A 22,487-nucleotide genomic window follows, 5' to 3' on the forward strand; every position below is an offset into this window, starting at 1 on the left:
ACCCATTTAGGATTCTTTGATCAATAAAAAGTTCAAAAGAACATTTATTTGACATAGAAAACTATTGTGACATAAATGTCTTTAAAACTCTAACTTTTGATCAATTTAACATGTCCTTGCTGAAAAAAAAGGATTCATTTCTGAAAAAAAAGAAAGAAAAAAATTAAAACCATAAACAGTAGTGAATCTGTAGCACAAATTGTGAGCATATAATACATGGAAAAATATAATATAATTTTTTTCTTCAGATCACTGACCCTGAATATGAGCGATTACAATAGTGATACTGTTCTTAGCAAACACCACTAATTAAAAGCCAAGTGAGACCAAATGTTGGCAGCTCCTTTTAATTCTTAATTAAATATGATAAAGACATATATTTGCTGTCTGCATGCCTGATTCGACTCCTTAAATCTGAAAATAAAGTGCAGCAGCAATGTAACAACAATAACAACAATAATAATAATAATAAAAACACAATGTGCATTTAAAAAAAAAAAGAAAACACAAATGTAACAGGTGTTGTGGTATAGATTCAGACACATACTACAGTATATTTAGGGAATAAAATATTACGATCTTTGAAAATCAATCACAGCAGATGTGCTCTCAAAATATACAAAATAAACTCATTCATAGAGTTCATTTGAGTAAAGTTCAATCTCACTGGTAAAAGGCACCGTCTCTGGAGAAAAATAAAATAAAAATAAAAACAACACCACCACATTGGCAGTCAAAGCTTTCAGTTTATAATGTTAGCATGTCGAAAACAGCCCAAGCTAACATTCTGACCGATTTCTGTAGCGTCTTCCTCAATATACGTACAGATAATTCAGTTATCTGCACTGGAGTGATAAAGCAGTGTGTAGCAGATGTGACGAAATTCTCCCTGAGAATAACAGTGGCATTCACTACCAGCCTGAGTGCATCTTCATAATTGATTGTCTCCAAAATCCCATGGATAACGGCTTTGAAATGATACCTGGCAACCACTTATAACCAGAGTTATTACATTGATGATTTTGTATTGGGCATTTCCCAAATGAGCATCAGACCAAGTATCTCCAAGCCTTAATACTCATATTCCTGATACTCCAGCCAGACCACGTTTCTATGGTTACAACCTTTCCTGCAACACTTTCCTGCCCCTGTGCTTTCCTCCAGACCTGCCTTTGTTTGAGTATTAAATGGCAAGCTCAAATCAAAACATGGGACAGACGTTGGACTTGAAGCTTTAGGGGTTGCCTTTTGTTTAAAATCCATTGCATGTACCCTAATATACTATGTCTAATGGTCAAGGTTATATACTTTGTTGACATGCTTCAGTATTCGGTTTTTGTAACAGCATGAGATTGAAATAAACCCAAAATGTGGCAATGGATTACAGTGGATATGAATCTATAACACTGTGCAATATACAGCAGGGGCGCCTATTGGGTTGATAGTCTTGAGAAGTGTGCAGCTCAGTGGGTACATGTGCAAAGCTCAAACATACTAGAAATTAATGTCAAAGTTTCCATATTATGGACTTTCAATTTGAATGAACATATCTAAGAATAATATACACTCAAGTTATGCAAGGTGTAAGGCATGCACTACGCTTCAGTGTGGGGTTTGAAAGTCGGAGACCACACTGCAAATCTGGGATTTAAAATCAACATTATGAATATTCTCACCAATTCTTCATTTCTAGGTCATTCATTTCATATTAATCATGTGAACTCCTACAGACGGTGAGATGTTCTTTTGAGCATTCTCAAATCATGCTGGATAATATGATCAGGTTTCACACAAACAGTCTTTCTCCAGATATCACATGCACAGATTAATTGCTCACAATAAGATAGTGAATATAAATAAAGTAAAAAGGGTGAATTTTGATTTCATGTTGATTTGAAAACAATCCAGGACTGCTAAAATAGACTATTATAATATGGTTAAATTCAAGTTTTCAGTTAATTTCAATTGTTTTCACTGTTAATTGTTATGTTGATAATATAATTTGTTATAAAAACATTTGAGATTTTTCAGATATTTAAAAAAAAACTTATTTTGTAATAAAACATTATTTATATTAACATAAAAAAAATACAAATTAAGTTAGAAAATCCTAAATGCTTTTATCATTACAAATTATATTATCAGCATAACAATTGCAGATAACTCATTTAAATATTAAATTGGAGAATTTCGATTCATGTACATTTTTCATTTCATTTATTTTGTTTCACTTATGCAATTGTTATGCTGATAATATAATTTGTATGAATAAAAACATTTATAAATCTTTTTAGTATTACAAATTATATTATTAACTTGACAACTGCAGTGAAATAATTTAAATATTAAGTTAGAGAGATTCAAAACTGCATTTTCAAAAGTGGTCTCAGAGTGGTCTTGTTGACCCCACAGTGTATTTTGAGTTTGGTTTACAGATTTGTGCAAACACAGAGCTTGAAAACTTTTGCATGACACAGTACTGATTTGCATGACCTAGATGACCTGCATGTCTTGGCGTGGAGCTGCTGGTCCCCTGTAATTCTGGGCCCTTTGTTTTCCACAGTGCAGTAGACAGAAACGTGTTTTGTTGATCATGCAAATTCCTGCGGATGTTGGCACAGCATGTAGTGCAGGGAGGAATAGAGAGGGGATCAAGAGGGACAAACATTATTTCATCAACTCTCCATCATCAAGCACTAAACGCTTACAGATTATAACATCTGATGCACGTCATAAATAGACTGAAAGACAAAATCATTCACGCTGTGTGGCTCCACTGCATAACACATCCTGTAGGAAATTATTATCAGTCTATAGTTCCATTCCTAAAAATTAACTGAATTCAAATCAGTTTGGGGGTTATAAATAAAACATTCAAAAAACAGAATCTCCTCAATTAGTCTTTGATCACGATGCCAAAGGCACCATGTGGAGGAAAGGGTCACTGTGCAATTGAGGATATTCACGAGATGCAGCGAACAGGAAAACTGCTCGTTGTGATTGTTGTATCTAAGTGGCCAGTGTTCGGTCACTTGGCACCCAGGGCTATTTTTAGGGTGTGTGTTTGTGTGTCAAGGTCCTGAGAAGGATGACCCAAGCTGAATCAGCACAGCCAGCGGCCTGACCCCTGTGAGCGCTTCCTCCTCCTCTTACAGATGTAGTAGATAGGAAACGCAAACAAGCCTGAGGAGAGATCAGTCACAACACAGAGGACAGCTCGGTCACACCAAAACAAGGTTGAAAACAAGAAACTCATCTAGCCATACAATCCAATAATGTGCTTTACAGAAAAATGAACCAAAGTCAAATAAATAAATATATATATATATATATATACACACATACACACACATATATATATACATATACACATACATATATATATATATATATATATATATATATACACATATGCACACACACATATATATACATAAAATATTTTTTTTTTTTAATTTCAGGACTATGAAGGGTTTTTTTCCTCAAATACCTAAATGGGTCTAATTAATTTTGTGAGTTTGTTTTTCCAAATACTTTTTTAAAAATAATTGCAATTTTCATTAGACTTTTTAATGTTCATATTAGAGATTAAGTGAATCTCAGTACTGTTATATACTGAAAAACCCCCACATTAAATTAATATATGAATACATAAATTAATCACAATAAAACAAATAGTCAAGATGCAATTAAATAATTACTTTTTATAATATAAAAATATAAATTTCTTGGACTAGACAGTTGAACGATATCCAGTATGCCCAATATGCATATTGCCTTTCCACATTTTTTGAATTTGGAAATAAAAAAATTGTATTTCATGTTACAACCAGATTTATATTTTCACTATAGAACTGAAAAAAGGGCTTAATTATCATGAAAATGTAAAAATTATTATTTTTATTTATTTATAAAAAGCAAATTATGTAATCGGTTTTCTTTTAAATTTGGGATCAAATACAACCCAGACATGCTCCTGACAGGCTTTGTGAGATTCAGGAAGTGTAACACAATCCTTACCTATGACCAAAGCCAAAGCTCCAACAACCACCACGAGGACAATGACCACTGGAGCCACCAGCACTTTACTCACTGTGAATCGAACAACAGAAAAGCATTCAGGCTCACAAAGACAAACACATTTAGAATTCTTATCTACTGCTGGACTAAAAATAAATGGATGGAGTGCATTTGTCTTTCTCAGCAAGTCTTGTGTCTGTGATGTATGGATGGTTGGGTATTATACTACGGTTCGTTGCACTAGCCTGAGGACACCACAAAAACACCGGCTCATGTAAAGTATACACAGATATGCAAACTAAAAGCAGATCACAGTCGGTCATATCTCTGTGCTATTGGAGTTGTAAACTATCATGGTCTGAAATAGTGTAAACTGCTCTTTTAGGTGCTCTAAGTTGCGTCAGAACCATTTGTTTTTGTGATAGAACCTAGAAGTGAACTCGTATTTCGTCTGCGTAAAAATTGGGTTGTACAGCTGTATACAAATACAAAAATATACATATTTAACTTTACAGTTATATACACAATTGTATATATACACACACACACACAACAGTATGTCTGTACACTGATGTTTTTTGGTGAGCTTGCAATCTAAATGAATGAGTCAAGATAATAAAGAGATTATACATAAACAATGCTACTTTTTTGGCCATGTTTGACTCAAAATGATCATAAAACTTTTTTTCTTTTAAGGCAAAATAAAATTGTCAATTAGTAAAGTTTGCTAGCTTGTTGTATCTAAAAAAAAAAGTACAAATATGATTGAGTCCAGTAGGAAACACTGATATATATATATATATATAAAACACTATATATATAGTAAAATACTTGTATATTGGGAACTAGCTGGTACGCAGAGCACCTAAAACACATTATGATAACAAATGGACAAGAAAGCTCAAGATAACCCAATGTTATGTTTCCAAAGTAACCCCTAGTACTCCAAAAGAACTTAAATAAATCAAAGTTGTGTCCTCTGCTTATGCAAACTCACTACAAACAGAGCCTCGGATCAGCCGGCGCAGATGGGGTTTCTCAGGCAGATAGCGGTACTTGCATCCAAACACGCTCAGGTTGGAGGTGTGGTCCCCAAAGAAGCGCAGATGTCTGTACTTCTCCCCGCAACGATAACAGAAATTAGTGTTGCACTGCATGCAGTTCATGTGATCACAGCCCTCCGTTCTCTGAATGTGGATCTGTTGGTATGGAGAAGAAATCATTTGGCAATAAGTAATCAATTCACAATGATGCACAATCCAGACAATTTTTTTTTTTTCACCTTCTAGTCAGATGTGTGAGCTAGCGGGGCAATTTTTTTCAAACTGGGCCAGCAACTGACATGTTCAATTAGTGAAAGCCTAGAGCTCACAAAATGATAATTTGCAATGATTACACTGCAATTATTCCATCAAATAATGCTCTTCTCAGTATTATGGGTTGAGACACTCGTTCACAAAGGGAAGATGTTTGCTAAGCCCTTAGGTATTTGGTTCAGGTATGTGCACTACGCCAAACACTCATGCTCTGATGTATCCTCCAAAGCACCATGAATGCACGGCTTGATGGAAAACAGCAACGCCTTGTAGAACTTGTTGATCTCTTGCAATTGTGTCAGTGGAAAGAAAATGGTCTTGAGTGAACTTTAATTCACGATCGCTTTGCCCAGACCCCAGTCTTATGACTGGAATGCCGTGTTTCTCAAGACTGTAATTAAAGTTAGACAGATGGAAAGGAAAAGAAAAAACATACAATAAACACAATCCTTCTTCACTATCTCAGACGAGAACATTCAGTTTTTTTCAATGACTGTCTCTGTTTATCTGAACTACATAACTCCTATTAATTTTATATGGGTCATATTTTACACTGCATTTTATTTTCCCCCTGAAGGCTAGTAAAGATTTGTGCACTTAAAACTGTGACAGACGAGTTTTCCACCTCTCTCTGACTAAAATTAAATTAAAATGAAGAAAGCTTGTTTTTGCTACTGTACCTTTAAGACTTCAGTCAGACTTCACAATAAGGTTCTGTTGACATTAGATAAAGCAATAGCTAACATAAAAAGTTGTATTCAAGTTTTATAAATAAACATTAAAGTATTAAATCAACATGGATTGATTCAAGATATATATATCTATATAACTCACGTTAACAAATTGATCTTTATTGTAAAGACTATATGCAAATGACCTGCACTACCAATCAAACATCTGGGGTCAGTAAGAATTATTTATTTTTAAGGAAATTAATACTTTAAGTCAGCAAGGATGCATTAAATTGAAAAAAAAAAAAAATGACTGTAAGGACATTTATAATGTTACAAAATATTTAAATTTCAGAGAAGGGATTGTTGAACTGGTGAAGAGATGAAATTGTTGAATAATGTTATTTTTTCCTTTTTGCGCACAAAATGTATTCTCATAGCTTCATAAAATTACAGTTGAACCATTGATGTCATTGACTATTTAAACAATGTCCTTACTACCTTTCTGGCCTTTGAATGTGGTAGCTCTGTTGTTATTCATGCAGGATCATAAAAATCTCAGATTTCATCAAAAATATCTTAATTTGTGCTCCGAAGATGAACGAAGAACAAAGTCTATAACATACTTTGGTTATAATTTCTCAATGGTAGTGTAAAAAACACCTTTTTTCCCCTGTCAAAATCAGCTCTGTTTTCAGCAAACCGTTTTATAGTCAACGTTGCTTTAAATGCTAATGAGCTCTGCTGACCCCACCCCTCTCTTCCGTGGAGTGACGAGCAGACTGTCAACTCCAGCCGTGAAACTGGCTAACTAGCACATTATTAGGAAAGGCGATTTGCAAAAATTCATAAAAAACCCTTATACTCACTTCTTCTGTATTCTGGATCACGAATGATTTGCGTGAACATAGACGTATTTAGGCAGATAGGGGATTGGTTGCATTCCCTTCAAAACTAAAGTAATGTTAATCCTCTGCATCTTCAGAGGCTCAGATGTTGGGAGTAAATGACAACTGCTATGTTCATTATTACATCCAATAACAGAACACCATAATCGCTTAATCGGAGACATCCTGTCTTCCCCTGCACCGGAGTCGACACAATGGCAGACGGAAGACAACTCACTCAGGCCGGGTTTAAGGTAAGACAGCCTTGTCAATCAACTATTGTGGGAGGGGCCTGTACAGAACTACATCATTCTGACCGGAATCTTAGAACAGCCTGATTTGAGAAAGGGGATTTAAAAAAAAAAAAACACTGGGTGGATTTTTATCCTTATAGGATGGATGTGTACACACACTTCCAACACACATTTATGTTCAAACAACTTGTAAAGTGAATTTTGCATAGAATTTTCATTTATGGGTGAACTAACCCTTTAATATACTCATGGTTACGATGTCAATACCATACCAAATGTGGTATTATGAACATTGGAGTACAGTACATAAAGTGATAACTTTTCCATGTCACAAAATGAATGAAAATCTAGTTTTCAGTATATGTACAGTGCATTTTTGTAGAGCATGTACTTTACCTTGCAGCGTGGACACTTCTGAGCATTCCTCTGGCCGTGTTCAATGACGCCGGCCCAGTGACGCAACAGCTTGTCTCCTTTCCTGTAGTCTCGACACTTCAGGCCTTCGTGCCAGGGCGCGTGGCATTTAAAACACCAGACAAACTGGCACTTTGTGCACTGAATCTGTGTGGAATATTTGAAAAGACAGACGCACATTTTGCTTACTCAATAAAGCCTTTTCGCAAACAAAGTCACTCTGATTCAGAGTTTAGACACATAATTCCACATTGTAACTACAGAACAGACAACAAGCAAAAAACCAGACCTTATACTTATGTTCATTCTTGGTTGACGTCTGTTGGCTACGACCCTTCAAGGAGGTAAACAAGCTGCATTGAGGACACGGTTTTGTGCTGGAGTCCAGTCTGCTCAGCTCCAAGAAGTACTTGTATTTTGCCAGCTCGTCACTGGACAGGTGCGAAATCACCAAACTTTCCTCCAAGAAACCACTGCACTCTGTGATGGGACACACCAAGTGTGCCCGACCCACACGAACCTTAAAAAAACATGCAATCAGGCAAATATGTTAAAGACCGCAGCATTAATGCAGTGGTAATCCTTTGCATGGTTCTAAGTGCAGTTAAATATGTAATCCACCCTATCTAAAAACTGTGACGTGTGGAGTGTGATTTAGTGTTCTTGGAAATCATGGGTTTTAATCAGTGATTACAAGCGAGGACAGGAGTAAGCAGGAAGTGCAAACAATCTGTGTACACAAGCAATTCAAATAGCCACTGTACAAGCAGCATTGTACCCGAGGTACTTCCAAGTCAACGAGCAATGTCACCTTCTCAAACAATCACTAAAGTACGGTAATATGTGATTGAATAGGGCTCAGTGGGTAGGAACGAATCCTAGGGGCTAGTTTGCACAGGTTGAATGCGGTATGATTTGTTGATAAATAGATCCATGTTGAATGACCTTTCCCAGTCTCCTAGTGGGAGTTAAGAGATCTCATGGATCAGTGAGATCCATTTCATTCTCATTGTTCACATAACAGGGCTTTGGTGTAGCCCTACAGCTGTGGGACTATGACTATCGGCACCTCCCCTGTAAGAGGATTGCTGTGCGTCCTGCTTCTGGTTCCCCACCCATCTTCCTCCGCTCCCCCCTCTGGGACAACAGGATTACTGAGCATTTCCATTGCGAGAAATAATCTACTCTCCACCCTCCTATTTTTATGCTCAAGCAACAGCATTTAAGGGACATTATCTGAAGTGACAAAAAAAGGAACTGGTCAAGAGACTTCTGTAAAATCAGGCAAGTCTTGGGTAGTTACGATTCAGCTGGAATAAAATCTGCCATGACATCTGGAAGCAATGGATTCTAGACTAAAATAGACCAGACTGGATTCTGTCTGTGACTGCATGATGTGAGCACCAGGAAAGGGTGATGACAATTTCCACCCACAGTTACTACCACTATCACAGCATCCATCCCTGAATTATGGAAATGGCTTGATAACAATAACCCCATTCTGAATTAGGGTTGATAAGAGTTACTTTTAGAGGGGAGTCACAACAATACAGCAGCTGACTAGTCATTTAGTCAAGATTCTTTTGCATATTTTTTGTATATTTTACGGGGTGGTGCCAGCATGCTTTGTTGCCGGCTGTGTGCTTAATATTAATCAAACAACATGAAACAAATTCAAAATCACTCACTGCTATTGAGTGAAGGACTTGCTGCAAGTAATTTTGCATGGTAAAACTTTCTCAGAAAATGTACGTCCCCTTTACAGCCCCGCCACTAGGATCATACACATTCAGACTGACATATTTGGCCACTTTATTACCTCTCAACCTGTTTTTTGAGCATTTTGCCATAAGCTTTGTATTATTTAGACAATGTTCAATGCACTTTGAAAACCAAACCTGAAACTAGCTTAATTATACAGCTTTTAAAGTCGATATGAATCCAACATTTTATAAATGCATCTAGTGATCTTATTGTAAATGATTCATCCATGCATACGGTTAAATAAATAAAAAATCTTCTGATCCTGTAATTTATTATTAAAACATCATTCAACATTTTTCAATCTTTCGGTGAAATGATAAGAAACTCTCTGGTGACTAATCTAATTCATTTACAATTTTTTTTGTTTGTTTGTCAATAATAATGTGCAATGTCACAATATGGAAAATATGATGCTGCTATTTCCATTCCTGTTTAGCTTCAACCCTAATTAAACTTTGTGACCAACCTGTGATTTTCTAATGATCCTGAAGACATTGATTAGCAAGCTCAGGTGTGTTTGATTAGGGTTACAGCTAATCTCTGCAGGAAAGTGGATCTCATGAGCCAAATTGGAGGATCCATATCCATGGATATATTTCCACACAAGAAGAATCAGTTTGAGATTTTTTTTAAGAATGTCAAAATCATCTGCACCTACAGCCTCGTGGGCAGTGCGACAACATACAGTGCCGTTGTGCTTCAGGTGTCCCGAGTTCAAGTCCCGGCTTGCAGACCTTTCCTGATCCCGCCCCCTTCTCTCTCTCCCACTTCGCTTCCTGTCCTTTCTGTACTGTCCTATCAAATTAAAAAGGCAAAATGCCAAAAAAAGTCGTCGTCAAACTCACCTCAGTGAGAACAATAAAATAAGGTGCATCCCAATCTGCATCCTTGTGCAATATTGTTGTTCACTTTGTAGTCACATTAAAAATTCCAGCAAGTGCAATTAAAAAATAAACTGATGATGCACTTATCCAAAAAAATAAAATAAAAATAAAAACGTGGAATATTGGACACCTCATGCACTCAACTGTTCCAGCTTTCTTTACATTGCCTATGGAGAGGGCCTATTAGACTCCTATGGTGGATAACAAAATAAACTTTTCGATCTAATGCATTAGATGGTTGAGTGCAGTGTAAGTGCACAATGTATAGGGACACAGCTTTAGTTAACCTAACTTTAGCTTGAACAGGCCTGTATTAGCTTGGGGACGCTGCTAGAGTCATTTTTAAACAATGCACCTGACTAATGCGAAGGATGGCTTTGGTAAACAGCACTAACAATGCTCATGTTGAGAGAAGGGCTCTCGTGGCTAATTGTGTGGCGTCTTGTCCTCGCAGCAGGTGAGAATCAGAGAGCAAGGTGTGCTTGGAGTTTACTTTGGGATCCTAATGAGATCTGGCACTCCCATGAGAGCCCTTACCTGAGTACGTGGCACCAACTGGTGACAGCAGTGCTAGCACTCCCCCGGGGCCACCCACTGGTTCTTTTTACACCTGTCAGCCTGCTGCTAATGGGCCGACCGTACAGCTATAGCAAAATAACGGCACTCAGCATCCACTGCAGGCGTAAACAATCCTCTCAGTATGGATGGAGAGTCTGATTTTCAGCCTGCCATGTAACTCGCTGGCATCCTGTATTAACTTTGACATGTTTTCTGATTGACCAGCACCACCTCTTGAGGTGGGCTATCTTCTTGGGGAGATATCTTTTTGATGGATGTGAAACAGAGCGCAGAACTCACTGTTTGAGGCTGGTCACATGCCTGCTAAGAATAAATCAGATTTATTACAGTAAACACTCAGTCAACATAAGACAGCAACCAAATTGCTGTGGGAAAAGTGCAGAACAGACATGAAAATTTACTAGTGGCACTCATCTTTCACATCTATAGTTTCTAATATTAGCACTAACCAGGTACGGATTAACTTAATCTAGAAGAGTAGTCCTATCCTTAGATGACTTTTAAGAAAACTATGCTGCATACGCAACACAAACTGCATGAGAAACCATGAGAAAGCTGATCAGCGAGTGGCTGGTCACACACCTCAGGGTGTAAATTGCAAGTCAGTATAGAAAGTAATCAAACATTTTTCAATTTCTCAGCAGATTTCCTGCATCACCTCATCTCAGCGCTGCATCCCATATTTTAATATCTAAGGCCTCATACATCTCAATTACAGTAGGTTGTAGGTAATATTCAGTCAAGCAGAAACTGTATATATTCATGCATTTAAATGGATCAGTTATTCTGCAAGTCTACAAAAGGTCAGTGAAACCAACTACACAAATCTTCTACCAAACCTTCTCACAATCTGATTCCTTATATCAAATCTACTGAGGCATATATTGTACATCAAAGCAAAAATGCAAAAGCAGAAACACATTTCAAAAATAATTTAGGCATTACTCCAGTACCGTGCCTTTTAAATGCCAAAGCAGACATACCTGAGGTCTTTTACCAAATCCTTTAGTAAAATGCTAAATTATGTGTTCTAAAACTTTATGAAAAAAGGTTTATGAAAGCCAACTTTCACTGCTTCAGCCATTTTCTGTCATTTAAAGTTTTTGACTATCCTGTGCATCAAGGTTGGGCAACATTCAGAATTGTGTCACTTTCAATTTATGAGTTGGAATTCATGGACATTCAAGTCGAACAAAAGGAATTTCAATACTCCAACAGAAGAAACAAACGTAGCAACCTCCAAAAAATAAAACAAATATTTAATTTTGACTCATTCATACTCATTTAAATTCTTACCATTCAGTACCACAATGCTGTTTAGATAACTTTATACTTTTTGAATTAAAGTATTTATTATATTAAATAAATGCACAACATCATATGTTTATAGTAGGGTGACCATACGTGCCATTTTTCCCAGACGCATCCTGGCCAGGATTTCTATATTGCCTAAAATTTGGGATGTATAAACCTACATGTCTGAATGACTAGTCTAGTCTTAAGGAAAACCTGAATAATTAGGATGATTAGGGTCTAACAGACAGTTTTTTTTTTTAGGGAGGCATTCACACAGACTGCATGCTTGGGTTCAAAAACAGCTGGACAGGGCACAACAAAATAGAACGAATAGATTTTTTGTTTTAAAAAAAAATACAGAACTATTTTTAACTTGATACGTTCATGATGCTGAAAAAATCATTGCTTTTTTTACTTAAAGCAACAATCAAAAACAGCAGACTGAAGAAGTCAGTTTATGCATAATAATGGAAACATTACTTAGATCAGCTGTTTTGAAGTCTGACAGTAATTTATTCTTGAAGGCTATGTAATTGTTACAAAAGCAGTGTTTTGATGACTGTGGCAGTGCTACTTTAAAGGGGATGAATTTCAAAAGACACAAACTCTCAGAAACAGTTTACAGAGCCAAACGCCATCAGCACAGCTCTGAGAAGCTGTCTCTTTATTTATCTCCTTTGAAACAATGCTGCTAAAAATATTAACTACAAAAATCTAAATAAATTTGTATCTCAAACCCCTAACTTCTTGGATGAAATACCCTGTATGTTGTTGGTGGCTATGATTACAATTTTTAGGCCAATTTATACTTACCCATAAACATGTTATCGTACCCACAACATGAATGTGTTTTTTTAAAAATAAATAAATTATATATTAAAGATAATAGTTCTGGATCCTGTTTTGATTTAATTCTGAATGCAAACAACACTTAACATTAATTTCAAAAGCATTAAAAAAATAGTCAGATTATGAGACTGTTGCCACCATATTTATATTTGTCCTGAGATGGCATTATAGTGACATGCTGGATATTGTGACTATCCAAGCCTCTTTAAACATAATAAGTAAACCACTAATGAACCCAGTGCAAGCCAGCATTCTGAAACATTACTCCTAAGAATGAACCAAACGCCCTTGCCATAGGCACCTGACATTTAGACCAGTCTCCCCATTTGCCAAACCCAACACAAAGGGCTGAAAAGAGAAACAGTGGCTCGGTGAAGTTAAATATTAGCTATTTAAATGAGTCTTTTGTAGTGCAAACCTCTTGCCATTTCTCTTCAGTAAAAGTGCACATTAACCGATCGCCCTTTCCTTTCATCTGCTTACAAACCATATTCACAGCATTCATTTGATCTCATATTCTTATTATCTAAATTGCTTTTGAAATCATGCACCGCACAGGCCTAAAAATGACTGCAATGAAAGCAAGATTGTTGAATGTCACAGTAGAAAAGTGCACAAATGATAATTCGAATCATACAACAAAAGGGAAAACTTAACTCATAAACTCAAACGTTAAAGGAATAGTTCACCTGAAAATGAAAGATATTTTGATGAAAGTTGCAACAGTTCATAAAATTAAAGTCAACGGGGTTCAAAACAAGACAATGAGAGTGAGTAAACGATGACAGAAATTTATTTTTGGGTGGACTATCCCTTTAAAATAAATCATTTCCAAAGTAAAAACCCAAATCTAGTCATAGATTGCACTTCACTTAAAAAATTTTGTAAGCCCAATGCTCACATAAAGGGTGTTTTCATGTTTTCAAGTAGCCAGAACCAGAAACTAAGTACTTATGCATTACGCCACCTTATGATGATGCTGTACACAGCTGTAAAGCTGTAAATGGATACGATTCAAACAGACAGGTTTTACAGGTAATCAGCTTTTTACAGTACGTCCATGAATAGCAAAACACACGCTGCAACAATCGGAGGAGTGGCGATATATCTGCAAGCAGCTATATAAACAAAATTATTTTTGGCAGCATCATCGTCATAATTGTGCACTACAGAACACAGTCGAGAAAATTAGGTCTAGGCTTGCAGCTAAACAGGCCAAGTGAGCTCACCAAACACTGGTGACTGCTTGGCCATGAATAAGACAAAACCAGACCAATACCTTTGGCCACAAAAGACAGCTACCATTACCACATCATCCTCCGCCTGACCCCCAAGATCATTCATGGGGGCAATAAATTTGATTTGAGAGAAGACCAGCAACAGTCAAGCCAACGTTACTTGATTACGAACACAAGATCCCTCCAGAAGGGCAAATTGTTCTATGTTGCCTGCAAACCGCGCACAGACCTTCCAGCTAACAGTCATGTAATGTAATTAGGGCACAGAGAGGCTGAGCTCAGTGATTAAGCAATCAATTACAGCACAAGTTCTTCCTCCCTTTGCCAGCGACATGACTCACTGCCACTGGGTAGAAGAAAAAAAAACTTTCTAGACCTCTTCCTCTTTCTAAGAAAATTATATTAGAGTATTTAAGCCATAGGCATATGAAAAAACTATATATTTTTAGTTTAGGGTTACAAGAAGGTCTTAAATAAGTTTACACGAAAGTGAAAATTCTGTCATCATTCAGTCACCCTTATGTTGTGTCATGTTTTTTTTTTTTTTAAATGTCCACACAATGAAAGTCAACTCTGAAATTCTTTTGTGTTGCACAGAAGAAAGTCATAGAGGTTTGAAAATATATTAGGTTGGGCAAATGAATGCAGAATTTTCATTTTTTGAGTGATCTATTCGTTTACAACTTGGGGTTCACCTGATATGATAGGATGTATTTCTTAGGCCACCTTTTCAATGTCTGCAATCTTCAGCTACAACTGCCACAATTCTAGTCACACTAGTATAAATACAAATAGAGTGCAATCGAATGGGTCTCAGGAAGTTTAGAAGTTGAACAATTTTCAACTTGATATGCTGTCTCAAAACCCCCCAAAATTTCAACAGCCAATCTAAATTTTTAATACTTTAAATGGGATCAACTTAAAAGGTACAACTTTTCCAAGAGGTTTTTGCCAAGCAAAAGTCTAGCTAAAGTACCGCATGCAAATTAAAGCAATTAAAAAGGTCAAAATAAAACTGGCTGGATGACTAGCAGACCATGCCTAATCCAAATTTGTTTAAATATACAAATAAGTTAAATTTTTTTTTTTTTACGTTTAACCAAAGCTTTTACACATGCTGGTGTGTCACGTATCTTTCTGAGGAACTCCGAAATGGTCAGGCTTTTTTATATCACACAGACATGACTGTATTGTGTTACACAACAAGGGCCTCTGCTCTGCGGGAAAGGGAGTACTAAAATGACTAAAACTAACATTTCCAAGCCTATGATGATGACCACATGGGCCAGACTAAGCAACACAGGAAATGCATCACTTCTACAAAGCGGGAAAGGACAGGCTGAGAACGTTTTCACAAACACAATGGAGAACTTCTCCATTAACAAACAGAAACATGCTATAATTAGAAGACAAACAATTAAGAAAAGCAAATAGCAGGCTGACTGACAGGTGCTCTTCCAACAAAACACCTTAACCTTGTAAAGACCATAAACATGGCTATCATGGAGTATCATAGTATTACCATCACTATACCTGGGTATAAAGACAGAAAAGCACATGACACCTGTTTCACAGCTTCAGGAGGATGGGATTCTCATTGCTGGCATGTAGAGGCATATTAGGTTTACATCAGTCCACTTTAAAAGTGGTTGCAGACACAAACAAAGAAACATCCCTGATTTTATTCAATGCTGAAAAGAAAGGAAAACTGAGATGGCATGGATGTGGATACCTGTGAGATGATGTATCTTTTCAGACATTCTTCACAAACTGCATTTTTGCAACAGTGTAGCGGTACGGTTTGTTTGTCATCAAGACAGATACGACATGTTAACACAACAGATAAACTGCTGCCAGTGTTATAAGAGCTGTTTAATCCAGACAGCATCAGGTCGGAGACTGTATAGGGCTCTGGATAGTGATCATGGTCCAATTCTGAATTTGGCAAGTCGGTGGGAGGTAAAACCAGCACATCTGATGATGATGATAAAGATGTAGCTTCATGATCAGATATTGTTTTCTCAACAGGTATCCTATAATTATCATTGGCAATACAGTATACAGTGCAGTAAACATGCTCTTTTGATTGGCTGGGATCTTCACCACTCTTCAAATCAATATTATAATCAATATGATGATTCCCGTCAGGATCTCCCAATCCTGAGTTGCTCTCCATGTTTTGTTGGAGACTTTTTGTGCTACATTGCATCCTTTCATCATCCAAGTCGTTCAGTTTGATGTCAAATCCTACTTTCTCCAGGTCTTTGGGATCTTCAGGATTTCTGATAGTGGAACCAAAATTCCTCCTTAAAATGTCAACAGCTCTTATGTTTTCCCTCTCGTTGTTTTCTTTATTATTGCCTCCTGGCTCATGTTTGTGTTTATGAAATTCCAAAACATCCTTCGAGGATAATGATGATGGCACCTTCGCGTCGCTGCTGCGGACATCCCGGCCGAAATCAGTGCTCCGCGTCCCGCTGGATACATGGACAGATTCCCCGTCGCGTCCAGTATAACCAGGCATATTTTGAGCGGTGACATTCACACGCACGGAAGACTCATCTTCCATTCCCGAGCGGTCAACTTTCCATTTGTGCGAAAACACACACAGTCCGCTTTCAAACTCGCAAACTAAACACAGAGCGAGTTACTATTACACCACTTCCGGGTCCGAAATCACGAATCCTACTACGGCGAAGCCTCTGCTCATGAATATTAATTAAGCCACGTTGACGTTGCGTGGAAACGTTCCAATGGCACAAGGTTGACTTATGAATATATATTAGGCGGCTTTGACGTTATGTTGTTGCCTTCCAATGGCAAAGACTTTGATTATAAATATTAATAGAATCCTTCAGTGTAGCAAGATTAATAAATTCACAGCCGGGCGTTATTCTACTTTCGTTTAGGCTCTGTAGGTGAAAACTGGTACTGTTTATAACCTATTAAATTATAATAATTACAATTATTAGAATAGCCCAGATTACACAAATAGTAGCCAAGTACAGCATTTTGTTACAGGAATAAAAAATGTACGCTTCTCTTTTATTTATTTTTTATTATTATAAACATAACTGAACACGACTGAAACATCAACAAGATAAAAAAAAATAACTTTTGAACATTCTTAGAATTGAACAAAAAAATCGAATTGAACTCTTCTTGATTTTATTTCCAAACTGAGAATGATTCATTTTATATAGCCTATATTTTACAGTCGGCTATAATTTTGTAATCATCGAGTTTTAAATATGTATCTGGTAATCCTACCCTTTCCTGTCAGTCTATTAATTTAATGTGTCTATAGACACTAGAGGGAGGTAGAGCGTAAGGTAAAAACGCATCTCAATTTGCAAGCTTTTTTAGATTGGTTCTGCTTCAGAGGCTAAGAATGTTAGAAAAATAACGACATAAGCAAATGCTGAGTGTGATGTTTCTTTGGAAGAGTAAAAGGTAAATTAACCCAGTAATAGGTCACTTGGGGCACGCTGTTCAAGCTGAATCAACATTCTGCCCCACCTTGTTGATCTCCTTTAGGATAGAGGCCCCAGGGTCCCTGATGATATTTGCACATTCACAGCATCTTTAAGCCTTGTAAGGTCAGAAATGAAAGCTTTACACTTGATCAACAAACAACAAGGAAATTAAAAATAGTTTCCATTGCTAAATATATTAATAATACAATAAAGCCTACATGTAGCATGTTAAGAATTTCACATTTTATATAGGCTATTGATATACATTAGTAAACACATTAAAAACATTAGTAGTTTTGCTTCATATTATGCAAGCACATCTAAACACAAGATGGCTATTCTTTTCTTGAGATAACAGAAAGTGTACTGCTTCCCAAGATGACTTTTTAAACTGAGCATGTTTGACAAATAGTCACTGTTGTGTGGCAATTTATAAAAGTGTGACACAAACCCGTCATTAATTAATAAATCAAAATCACAGATATTAGTCATGCTTAAACGTCCATCTGTTAGTGGGCTAATTTTAAAAATTCTAAGGAGTGACCATCTGTTATTATCTGTGATGAACCAAAGAGGGGTCACAATGTCACAGAATGCATTCAAGCATGCATCACACGTTCAAAGCAACCAAATCCTGTGCTACACGGAGGTTCATTTGAGTTGTAGAATCAAAGAGTCCCTGGCTCTGCCTTGAGACATCTATATTCATATTTTCTGGCATTTTAAGTGCCTAAGTGGATACAAAAGGTTGGATACAAAGATTAAGGAAAATTTTGCCTGTGAAAAATTCATTAGCCCGATGCCAAAGAGTTTCTGGGTGGTTGCCAGGAGGTTGCTATGTAGTTGCTATGTAGGTGTTATTTTCCCATGATGCTTTATAGTTGCTAGGGTGTTGTTGATTGTTTAGTCCCTCTTTCAAAATGTGTTTTTCTTTTTTTCTCAATTTCTGGTCTGGCAGGCTAAAATCATATGGTGGACCAGTATGCACAACACTCCCCAACACAATGCATAGGACTAATTTCGTCGTGTTGCGGCTTGTTTCCGTTGTATTGTAGTGATTTTGTTGTGTTGCGGCTTGTTTCCGTTGTATTGTAGTGATTTTGTTGTGTTGCGGCTTGTTTCCATTGTATTGTAGTGATTTTGTTGTGTTGGGGCTTGTTTCCATTGTATTGTAGTGATTTTGTTGTGTTGCGACTTGTTTCCGTTGTATTGTAGTGATTTTGTTGTGTTGCGACTTGTTTCCGTTGTATTGTAGGGATTTTGTTGTGTTGCGGCTTGTTTCCGTTGTATTGTAGTGATTTTGTTGTGTTGCGACTTGTTTCCGTTGTATTGTAGGGATTTTGTTGTGTTGCGACTTGTTTCCGTTGTATTGTAGGGATTTTGTTGTGTTGCGGCTTGTTTCCGTTGTATTGTAGTGATTTTGTTGTGTTGTGGCTTGCTTCCATTGTATTGTAGGGATTTTGTTGTGTTGTGGCTTGCTTCCATTGTATTGTAGGGATTTTGTTGTGTTGCAACTTGTTTCCATTGTATTGTAGGGATTTTGTTGTGTTGCAACTTGTTTCCATTGTATTGTAGGGATTTTGTTGTGTTGTGGCTTGCTTCCATTGTATTGTAGTGATTTTGTTGTGTTGCGGCTTGTTTCCGTTGTATTGTAGGGATTTTGTTGTGTTGTGGCTTGCTTCCATTGTATTGTAGGGATTTTGTTGTGTTGCAACTTATTTCCATTGTAGTGATTTTGTTGTGTTGCGGCTTGTTTCCATTGTATTGTAGTGATTTTGTTGTGTTGCGGCTTGTTTCCGTTGTATTGTAGTGATTTTGTTGTGTTGCGGCTTGTTTCCATTGTATTGTAGTGATTTTGTTGTGTTGGGGCTTGTTTCCATTGTATTGTAGTGATTTTGTTGTGTTGCGACTTGTTTCCGTTGTATTGTAGTGATTTTGTTGTGTTGCGACTTGTTTCCGTTGTATTGTAGGGATTTTGTTGTGTTGCGGCTTGTTTCCGTTGTATTGTAGGGATTTTGTTGTGTTGCGGCTTGTTTCCGTTGTATTGTAGTGATTTTGTTGTGTTGTGGCTTGCTTCCATTGTATTGTAGGGATTTTGTTGTGTTGCGGCTTGCTTCCATTGTATTGTAGTGATTTTGTTGTGTTGCGACTTGTTTCCGTTGTATTGTAGGGATTTTGTTGTGTTGCGGCTTGTTTCCGTTGTATTGTAGGGATTTTGTTGTGTTGCGGCTTGTTTCCGTTGTATTGTAGTGATTTTGTTGTGTTGTGGCTTGCTTCCATTGTATTGTAGGGATTTTGTTGTGTTGCAACTTGTTTCCATTGTATTGTAGGGATTTTGTTGTGTTGCAACTTGTTTCCATTGTATTGTAGGGATTTTGTTGTGTTGTGGCTTGCTTCCATTGTATTGTAGGGATTTTGTTGTGTTGCAACTTATTTCCATTGTAGTGATTTTGTTGTGTTGCGACTTGTTTCCGTTGTATTGTAGGGATTTTGTTGTGTTGCGGCTTGTTTCCGTTGTATTGTAGTGATTTTGTTGTGTTGCGGCTTGTTTCCGTTGTATTGTAGTGATTTTGTTGTGTTGCGGCTTGTTTCCGTTGTATTGTAGTGATTTTGTTGTGTTGCGGCTTGTTTCCGTTGTATTGTAGTGATTTTGTTGTGTTGGGGTTTGTTTCCGTTGTATTGTAGGGATTTTGTTGTGTTGCGGCTTGTTTCCGTTGTATTGTAGTGATTTTGTTGTGTTGCGGCTTGTTTCCGTTGTATTGTAGTGATTTTGTTGTGTTGCGGCTTGTTTCCGTTGTATTGTAGTGATTTTGTTGTGTTGCGGCTTGTTTCCATTGTATTGTAGTGATTTTGTTGTGTTGCAGCTTGTTTCCGTTGTATTGTAGTGATTTTGTTGTGTTGGGGTTTGTTTCCGTTGTATTGTAGGGATTTTGTTGTGTTGCGGCTTGTTTCCGTTGTATTGTAGTGATTTTGTTGTGTTGTGGCTTGCTTCCATTGTATTGTAGGGATTTTGTTGTGTTGCGGCTTGTTTCCGTTGTATTGTAGTGATTTTGTTGTGTTGTGGCTTGCTTCCATTGTATTGTAGGGATTTTGTTGTGTTGTGGCTTGCTTCCATTGTATTGTAGGGATTTTGTTGTGTTGTGACTTGCTTCCATTGTATTGTAGTGATTTTGTTGTGTTGCGACTTGTTTCCGTTGTATTGTAGGGATTTTGTTGTGTTGCGGCTTGTTTCCGTTGTATTGTAGTGATTTTGTTGTGTCGCAACTTGTTTCCGTTGTATTGTAGTGATTTTGTTGTGTCGCGACTTGTTTCCGTTGTATTGTAGTGATTTTGTTGTGTTGCGACTTGTTTCCGTTGTATTGTAGTGATTTTGTTGTGTTGTGTTAAAAACGTTATTTACGTGTAGAGCTGAAGCACAAATAAAAGACGTCAGATGCATTCAGTTTTATTTATAACCGCTAGAGAGCCATACTTTAGTGTAGCTTTAATAGGCCTAATCAAATGATAAGGGTTTGCTCCTGAAAACTTAAGAAACTTTGCACTGAGAAGCCAGCAATTAAATGATTCAGTCCTGTGGTAAGTCATTACATTTTGTACAGTTTTCCAATTAATACTGTAGATAAAATATCATGCATCATAATAATGATTCAACTACTTATGGGGCCTTTGGCACAGAGCCCAGACTTTTGATGGACAGGGCTGAAACGATAAGGTAATGGGAGGGAATACTTATGTCATCAAAATGTGCAGAGAACAGCTTCAGTGTCAGCAGAGTTCTGTAGCAACATCTGGTCTTTCATCCCTATATATCACTTCCTTCCACAGCACAACCCCTCTGTGCTCCTTAAAACACCCTACAGTCTTTGTACAGAATGAAATGTGGAGATAGGATGCTAAATGTATCCTTCTAAAATATTGAAGCAAAATTGATTTCCATTTTGCACGATGTGTTTTCCACACATCATCTATAGCTGTAAATGTTGTGGGGCTTAACAGATTATGACGTGACCTCCACGTGCAACTCAAAGCGCAGTGCACATACAGAATCTCAGTACTTTCAATTGATTTTTTTCCCCCTCCGTAACTCTTACTTCTTTAGACTGGGTATCTGCTGAAGGGAACAAAGTGTTCCATGAGCCCCCCCCGCCCCCTCTCTCTCTCTATTCCAAGAAAAGATTCACTGTCTTAACCAGATGCAATAATCAGCAACATTTCAATTACACTCTACTGTGTTTAAATAAATAAAAATATTTCAGATAGTTGCTGAAGCTACATTTCTCATTTGCATTTAAACTAAAATAAAAATCATTGAATAGCCTATATAGACATAAAAAACAAAAACAAACAAAAAAGACAAAACAATTGACAAAGTATATAATTCAATATATATATATATATATATATATATATATGTGTGTGTGTGTGTAGAAAAAAATGAATAATATCTCAATGAAACTGAAAACAGTGCTCAGGTAAATGCATGACTGATTAGCTGTGTCTGCATGAGATCTTTAATCATTTGCTTCCCACTGGGAAATTGCACAGCATATGACTGTAAAACAAACAAACACCTTCAGCATTGATGAAAGAACAAAAGGCAGTGTGCAGCTGGAACATGTGATGCTGAAGCATATCACTGCTGCTGTGAGGGAAATTCAGGGCTTGCGGTGTATGATTGACAGCAGTTCCTTTTTAAGTGGAAGACAGTCATCAGTGACTATGTCAGAGCTACAGTCTGTTGCTAGGCACAGTTGCTATGTACTGTATGATATGTTACTATACTTAGAAATGACATAATGAAGCAAAGAAGTGACGTAACAGAGAGGAGAATCAAAATAA

The 22,487-nt window shown here is 37.0% G+C and overlaps 1 protein-coding gene across 1 annotated transcript; it reads right to left on the minus strand.

The window, feature by feature from the left end:
* Positions 1 to 331: 331 nt before the first annotated feature.
* On the minus strand, positions 332 to 16,864 carry LOC306843754 (E3 ubiquitin-protein ligase RNF217-like). Its single transcript, XM_079375406.1, has 6 exons — positions 15,905 to 16,864; positions 7,852 to 8,082; positions 7,545 to 7,709; positions 5,018 to 5,219; positions 4,021 to 4,092; positions 332 to 3,183 (listed from the first exon to the last, which is right to left on the minus strand). Exons 1-6 carry the CDS (start codon positions 16,739 to 16,741, stop codon positions 3,104 to 3,106), a joined length of 1,587 nt encoding a protein of 528 aa, XP_079231532.1. The 5' UTR covers positions 16,742 to 16,864; the 3' UTR covers positions 332 to 3,103.
* Positions 16,865 to 22,487: the final 5,623 nt, after the last annotated feature.

The sequence above is a fragment of the Barbus barbus genome (assembly GCF_936440315.1).
Source record: "Barbus barbus genome assembly, chromosome: 24".
Classification (NCBI taxonomy): domain Eukaryota; kingdom Metazoa; phylum Chordata; class Actinopteri; order Cypriniformes; family Cyprinidae; genus Barbus; species Barbus barbus.

What these genes read in the sequence shown, in the direction of transcription:
- LOC306843754 (XM_079375406.1), bottom strand. Translation starts at nt 16,741, where the DNA reads ATGGAAGATGAGTCTTCCGTGCGTGTGAATGTCACCGCTCAAAATATG. An exon ending in AGAATGAACATAAGTATAAG is followed by an intron (nt 7,710 to 7,851) that starts GTCTGGTTTTTT and finishes TATTCCACACAG; the next exon opens with ATTCAGTGCACAAAGTGCCA. An exon ending in AGCTTTGGCTTTGGTCATAG is followed by an intron (nt 3,184 to 4,020) that starts GTAAGGATTGTG and finishes ATCTCTCCTCAG; the next exon opens with GCTTGTTTGCGTTTCCTATC.